This window comes from Apium graveolens, chromosome 11 (genome assembly GCF_009905375.1).
Source record: "Apium graveolens cultivar Ventura chromosome 11, ASM990537v1, whole genome shotgun sequence".
Classification (NCBI taxonomy): Eukaryota; Viridiplantae; Streptophyta; class Magnoliopsida; order Apiales; family Apiaceae; genus Apium; species Apium graveolens.
Window position 1 is genome coordinate 2,345,128 of NC_133657.1, and position 7,268 is coordinate 2,352,395.

Consider the following 7,268-nt stretch of genomic DNA (forward strand, 5'->3'; position numbering starts at 1 on the left):
CAGTTTTTCGTTTCTTGCCTCCAGTGGGCTCATTACTTACTACGGTCTTCCTCATACTTTCTTCAACCTTGATATACTTTATTGCCCTCTCTTGAAGCTGCAACATGCTCTCAGGGGGTCGTTTGGCCAAAGACATCTTGAAAAACTCATCCCTAGTTCCTTGTTGCAGTGCTATCATGGCTACCTTATCATCAAGGTCTGGGACTTTTAAAGCCTCCTTTGTAAAACGATTCAGGTAATCTCTTAAGGATTCCTTAGCTCCCTGCACAAGACTCATAAGAGATGCTGAACTTTTCTCATAGACTCTTCCACTGATGAATTGCTTAATAAAAGCATGACTTAATTCTCTGAATGATCCAATAGAATTTGGGGGTAGGCGACTGTACCATCTTTGAGCCATACCCGACAGGGTTTGAGGGAAGGCCCGACATTTTATAGCATCATTCACGGGTTGCAGCAGCAGTGCATTAGGGAATGTCCTAACATGATTAGCGGGGTCTCCCGTGCCATCATAGGCTTTGATAGTGGGCATCTTGAATTTTCTTGAGATATGGGCATTCATTATCTCTTCTGTGAAGGGTGGAGTTGGATCATCAGGATCTCCAAGGGGAAGGAGATTGCTTGGATCAGTTCTTGGGACAGCAGCCCTTCTTCTTACCGGACCATCCAGGTCTATGATAGGAGGAGGATTTCTCCCCCTAGGAGGCATGTGGGGTCTGGTGGCTTGGTGAGCCTCCAAATCACGCCTCAGCCTTTGGATTTCAGCCTCATGAGCCCTGATCTTTTCCTGCACTTCTTGGGGATTCGCCCCTGGGGTGCTTTGGGGGCGTTGCCTTCCATCGGCCATTGGCTCTTTTCCAGGACGCCTCCTTCTCGGGGCCACTTCATCATCCGAAGATTCGGAGTCTCTCTCAGTGTATGGACCAGAAAATTCCCGATCCTCAGGGATAGGATCCAAACCTCGTATATAGGGGGGCGACCGCCCTCGTGCTTCGCTTCGCCCAGCATATCCGCTTCCTCCAACCTCAGGGTGAAGGGGCATCCCATAAGGGGGGTTAGTAGTAACAATAGTTGAATATTCATACCCGACGGGTCGAGAATTCACAGGTATATGTATTTGTTGAACTTGAGGATTCGTACCTTGAATCGGGGGAGTTGTCCCTTGTAGCTGGGGTTGAGTTGCCCCTGTCTGGGCTTCCTCCTGAGTAGATGCATAAGTTGAATGGGGAGGAACCTCCACGGTTGATAAAATCACCTGGGTTGTCTCTAATGGTGTTCCTTCCTCTAGAGCTCCAATTGTTCTCCGTGTTCTCGCCATGGTTGTTGTTGTGATTCCCACAGACGGCGCCAAATGTTATGGATAAAAAACCAAGGTTATTACTTGCTGTATTTAATACTAAGATTCGGGAGCTCAAGGCCTTTAATGGCTGCTCTCGTGTTTCGTGACTCAATCTGCCTTTACGAGATGCCTACGTATCTCGGTGAATTAGAGAATCAAGCCAAAAAATGTAGTTCTGATTGGTGGGGGTGAGACCCCTTATATAGATGTTGGGAGTCCTTGAATTGGACTTGGTATAGGAGACTTGGTGGGCAAGTCTCATAATTAGAATGGACTTTGGAGTCCTAGGTAGTAGGAAACTGATTCCTTATCCTTTTAGGTCCCCTTGAGGCTAATCTCCAAGGATTTATATCCTTATCGGGACTCTTTTCAACATCTGATTTGTCCCTTATTAATTAATTACGAATTTAATTAATAATCAGGGCTTTTGGGCCTTTTTTATTCCATCAGGCCGGATCTGGTCCATCAGGCTTAACCTTTCTGGTCTGAGTATCATATATCTTTTTATTGGGCCTAGCAGCCCACAGTTTGTACAATTAATGCAGTATTTAATTATACAAACATAATTTATTTATCCCTATCAAGTGGGTATAGTGGAGGAAAGTAGGGGATGTAGTTAATATAAAAATTATAAAAAATTTACTATTTTTGAAAAATTTTGAATTGTAAACAATTGGAAGGTACATCCCAAAAAGGAAAGTGTAAACAAATGGGAGGGAGAGTGAGTAGCATATATTTGCATTAATAGAGTATAGCCTATATATGAAACCAAAAGTCATCTTCCAAAATCACGATCAAAGGTAGCGCAACGCAGCCCTCGACTATTTGTTCATAACATGGAGTCGCCATCTATTGCAAATTTCGTGTATGAGTGATGAATGTGTGTGTGTTAATTATGTGATTTGTTTTCAATATATTTTTTATTTTTGCAGCAAAAAGGTTTATTCTGAAGCAACTTCAATGGACTCGGATGTAGTTGAAATATCTCCGCCGCAGCAGCGTGTTACTCGGAGTTCAAAGTCCAAAGCTCCGATAATTCATGTGTATGAGTGATGAATGCGTGTGTGCGCTAATTATGTGATTGGCTTTTGATATATTTTGATTGAGTTTTTTTTTTGTTTTTGCAGTAATAAGGTTAATTCTGAAGGAACTTCAATGGACTTGGATGTAGTTGAAATATCTCCGCCGCAGCGTGTTACTCGGAGTTCAAAGTCGAAAGCTCTTAAAATTACTGAGGTGAAATTATTGAACTTCTTTGTTATGTATCTTGTCAAACGCTGATAAATTAATTTAGTCATCTAATACATTGAGCAGAAATTTATAGTACATTGCATTATAATTAGTTTACGACTTGCATGTAATGATAGTTGATCAGTGATATATTGATTAGTCATTATTCATGGGATTTCTCGACTGTAGAAAAGAAGTTTGTTAGGATCGTAAGCCAAAACAAGCTAGAACAAACTAAATTCACTAGTTAATTCAAGTAGTCTTAATTATAAGAGATTACATATATAGGAGTAAGTCCCTTAGCCACAAAGTAAAAAATTTCTAATTAAAGAAAACAAATCCATTTATCATTCTACTCTTATAGTTTAGAATATTCTCTTGATAATTATCTAATATAACTAATACCCGATAGATTACAATCAAATATATTCTTGATTAATTACATAAATTAAATACAAATTATTTTAATTCCTTGTTCCGCTTTATTAAATCCATTAGGAGACTTGATAGGCCACAAATAAATCTTATGTTGATTAGGAAAGTTGAAATATCTTTGCAACGTCTTTCGGTCTCACCCTCCTTTTGTTTCTTAATTGGTCCTATTGCTTAAGTAGCTTAGCTTAAATGGTGAGGGAATAACAATTTAAAGGGTGAGCGGATAATGCTCAAGTATTACTCAAGATTACCAAAGAAAATACGGCAATTATGTAATAATAAACAAGATATATATAAAACTGAGAAAAACCCAAGTTGCATTTGGCACGCCATCATTTAGAATCAAAGCCTGAAAATAACTAATAAGTAGTCGGCTAACATCTTAGTAGAGCATTCTTGACTATCTCATCCTATAAATATATCTCAGATTTACAAGGTATGAATTTGATATGATTGTGTTCTCATAAATAAGAAGGCTGAGAGACGCTAAGCACCACTTTAGAAACCTAAAAGTTCTGTAGTTCACGACTAAATTGAAACAATTTCTTCTCATGACAAAGAAACCTGAATATGTTTTGAATTGGCCTTGTCGACGAAATTAATGCATAGTAGTAATAAGAAAGGAAAAGCTGTCCAGTTAGTATTCCTTTGTTTATCCCCAAATTTTATTATATTTACATTTTTCTGCCTTAATACCAAAGCTAATAACTGTAATCATTTATCCTTTTTACGCCATATGTCTTAATCATATTATTAGTCAAGTTTATAGTAATAAATAATAGATACAGCTCTCCTGTAATGTATATAATTCTATAATTTTATTGTCAAAGTTAAGTAACAATGTCTACTTGGCACAACTAGCATTGATTGTTGAAAACTACATTGATGTGGTGGTCATGATTTGTTATAAATGGACAAGTTTCACTTGTATACATTAATTAGAGCTAGCTATTTTTTTTATATTTTTTCTTGAATAAATAATGGCATAGCCGTAAGCCGATGAAATAATGGTAGTACTATACATATACAAAAGCGTGTTCTTCATAAGTTTATTCCAAAACATGGGTATTATGCAGTTGATGATGGTATATCTTTCTTCTCTTACTAATGAAGTATGTTAATAAATGCTTCTACCAAGTTAAATAATTTTCGAATTTTCTACTAATTCTTCACCTCTTCAATCACAGTTGCATAATTTCTTGACTAAATAAGTAATGCAATTTTGAATATGAAGTACTAATTTTCTCTTAAGAATAAAAAATTACTGATTACTATGCATAACATGTCCCTTGAATCCGACTGATGCAGGTTACAAATCAGGAAATAATTGACGTTGATATGGATGGAAAGCATGGAAATATGAATATTAAAGGGAAGGCTGTTAACAAATATAACGGGAAGGTAGTTGTGTTTTACCTGACTCTACTCTGAAGCACATGTTACTTATTAGTTGTTAAATGGTCAATTTATAACCTGTTCTTCCTCGTCAGAGGGTCGGTGTAATCCAATTAGTTAACTCATTCTTTTGCTTGTCATTTTTAGAGAGCTGCAAGAGTTGATACTATGGTATCTCATAAATTAAGCCTTGCATGAGTGTATGGCGATCTGTCTTCAAAGAAGAGCTCTGCTCCAGGATCACAGAATATAGGTAATTAAAGGTTTCATAATAGATTTCACTTCAAGTAAAAGGGGCTTTTGCAATAGATTACTTCCGACAGACTTTATGCAAGCATTCGATGACAGTCAGATGTACAATGACCGCAGACTTAGGCACTCCAGCTGCGTCATCTTCCAAAAGGCAAAGAAATGCTACAGATTTAGGGACTCCAGCTGCATCATCTTCCAAAAGGGAAAAGAGTGATTCACTAAAACACTTGCATGAAGATGAGATTCTCAAGAATTTGGAACAATTTAAAAAATTCGACATTGTCAAAGACCCTTCTGATCATCATTATGTGAAAAATGGAAACTCAGCCAAGCTGGTAAGGATATTGAAAATATATAAATTTTATCTTAAAACCTCTCCCGTTGCAAAATATATAAATATTTAGTTCAAATTTAGCAAAAAAATAATATTTATGTCAGCCATCAAAGAGTTGGTCAAAGAAAATTCAGGAGGAATGGAAGATTCTAGAGAAGCATTTACCAGGTTATTTTTTCTGGATTTTCACATGCTTTCTTAAATCTTTATAGTAAAAGCATGTTCCTTTAATTTGGACCATTTGATTTACAATTATCATTTGTTGTATGCTTGCTTTTTGCTTGCTTTTTAGATACCATATTTGTTAGGGCCTATGAATCCAGAATGGATCTTTTGAGAGCTGTAATTGTTGGAGCAGCGGGGACTCCCTATCATGAAGGCCTATTCTTCTTTGATGTGTTCTTCCCTGACAATTATCCTAATTCCCCACCGGTATGCTTCTGTTACTTAAATGTAACATAAATTTATTAAGTTGATGATTCTGGCACTATCCTAATCACCATGAAATTTACTTTCTCCAGCAAGTTTACTACCACTCACATGGTCTTGGAATCAATCCAAATTTATACAATAATGGATATGTATACCTGAGTCTTCTTAACACTTGGAATGGTAGCCAGAAAGAGATGTGGATCCCTAAGTCATCAACTATGCTCCAAGTTTTGGTTTCTATACAAGGGCTAATATTGAATGCAAAACCCTACTTCAATGAACCTGGACATGCAGGTCTAAGCGGAACGTCTCGGGGGAAAAGAGCTCGCTAAAGTATAATGAGTCAACTTTTAACTCATCTCTGAAAACTATGGTGTTTACTTTGCGGAAGCAACCAAAGGTAATGATTAGTCTCATTCTTTGAATCCAACTAATACAGCGGTGAATAGTTTCAATCATTTTTGACAGCAGGCACCCATGTAGTTATCAGAGATCTTGTTAGTTGTACTATTACTAGTCTTTTGCTAGAATGAATTTTATTGCCAGTCTTTTGTTAGTTTGGCTTTTAAATGACTCAAATTGTTTCTTGCTTTAGCATTTTGAGGATGTCGTTTCGGGACACTTTTACAAGCATGCTCATGAGATATTGGTGGCTTGTCAAGCATACATGGATGGAGCTCAAGTTGGGTGTATTGTTAGTGGCGGTGTTCAGGATGTTGACGAAGGTGACAAGAGCTGCTCAAAGAATTTCAGGTCAAGTTTGAGTGGGTACATCAAACAGGTTGTAAATGCATTTACTGAAATTGGTGTGGACTGCACAGATATTATTCCACATGCAAAGACAGGAAAGAGGCAAACATAAACCAGGTAAACAAGGAAAGTTATTATGAGTTTATGAGATATCTGCAAGTCAGACACTGTATTTTAGTCAGACACCTTTAAGATTTTTCGACTTACCGTTGATACATTTGAACATTTTAAATGAAAATTGAAGTTCCAATTTTTTGAATGAGTAAGGCCGTTTGGCTTAACTTGAAATTAGTTGCATATCACTTAAAGTGTAATCAATTGATTTTAAGCAAAAATTAATATTTTCTTATTTTCAGTATGTCTGGCTTATTCATGCAGTACATAGATTTTTTTTAATATTACACGATTTTTAATTTAATTTGTATAAAAAATGTCTCGAATGTGTTTTTGTTCTTTGAAAAGAGGAAAAAAACACAACAAAATGACCTGAATTTGTTAGTTGACTTTACCCAAAGATGCTCTAAATTTGTTAGTTCTAAAAAGGTGAGATGATTTAAAAAACATTAGGTTTTTAATTACAAAACTGTCTCAATTTAAAATAATAACAGAAATAAGGATATTAGTTAGGCTTTTTTTCTTATAAAAATATCACATAATTGAATAGTATGTGAAATTTAAGATTACATTATCTATTGATATCTTTAATCTGATTGTATTTTAATTTTTTCATTTGTATTTGCTTTTGCTTGATGAATAACTTAAATAAATATTTATATGTGTTTTAGTTGGGACAAAAATCTTGAACTATAAAAACATGTCAACAAAATATTTATCAAAACACGTATGTTTAATTTATTGACTTTAAATTTTGTATTATATAAATTATGCAGTGGCACTTCCATTATATCATATCGGATACATAATTATCAAATTTAAATAGATTTATGTAGGTTTTTAGAGTATTTCCAACAATCACTCGATATCCTCTCAAAAAAATATTATAAATTATTAAATCCTAATTATTTAAAATATATTTGTTCTTCTCCCACAATCATCTCATCTATACCTCTTAAATTATTGTTTCTTACTAAATGAACTTTT

At 35.5% G+C, this 7,268-nt stretch overlaps 2 protein-coding genes across 2 annotated transcripts; both read left to right on the forward strand.

The window, feature by feature from the left end:
• The first annotated feature begins 2,150 nt into the window (after positions 1 to 2,150).
• LOC141698153 (uncharacterized) lies at positions 2,151 to 4,899 on the forward strand. Its single transcript, XM_074502781.1, has 5 exons — positions 2,151 to 2,382; positions 2,467 to 2,575; positions 4,313 to 4,405; positions 4,547 to 4,652; positions 4,769 to 4,899. Exons 1-4 carry the CDS (start codon positions 2,207 to 2,209, stop codon positions 4,595 to 4,597), a joined length of 429 nt encoding a protein of 142 aa, XP_074358882.1. The 5' UTR covers positions 2,151 to 2,206; the 3' UTR covers positions 4,598 to 4,652; positions 4,769 to 4,899.
• On the forward strand, positions 4,759 to 6,413 carry LOC141697586 (putative ubiquitin-conjugating enzyme E2 38). The gene is given in 6 exon segments (XM_074502046.1): positions 4,759 to 4,986; positions 5,090 to 5,153; positions 5,278 to 5,417; positions 5,507 to 5,720; positions 5,723 to 5,817; positions 6,013 to 6,413. Coding segments are annotated over 6 exon segments (1,008 nt in total). The 3' UTR covers positions 6,280 to 6,413.
• The last annotated feature ends 855 nt before the right edge of the window (positions 6,414 to 7,268 follow it).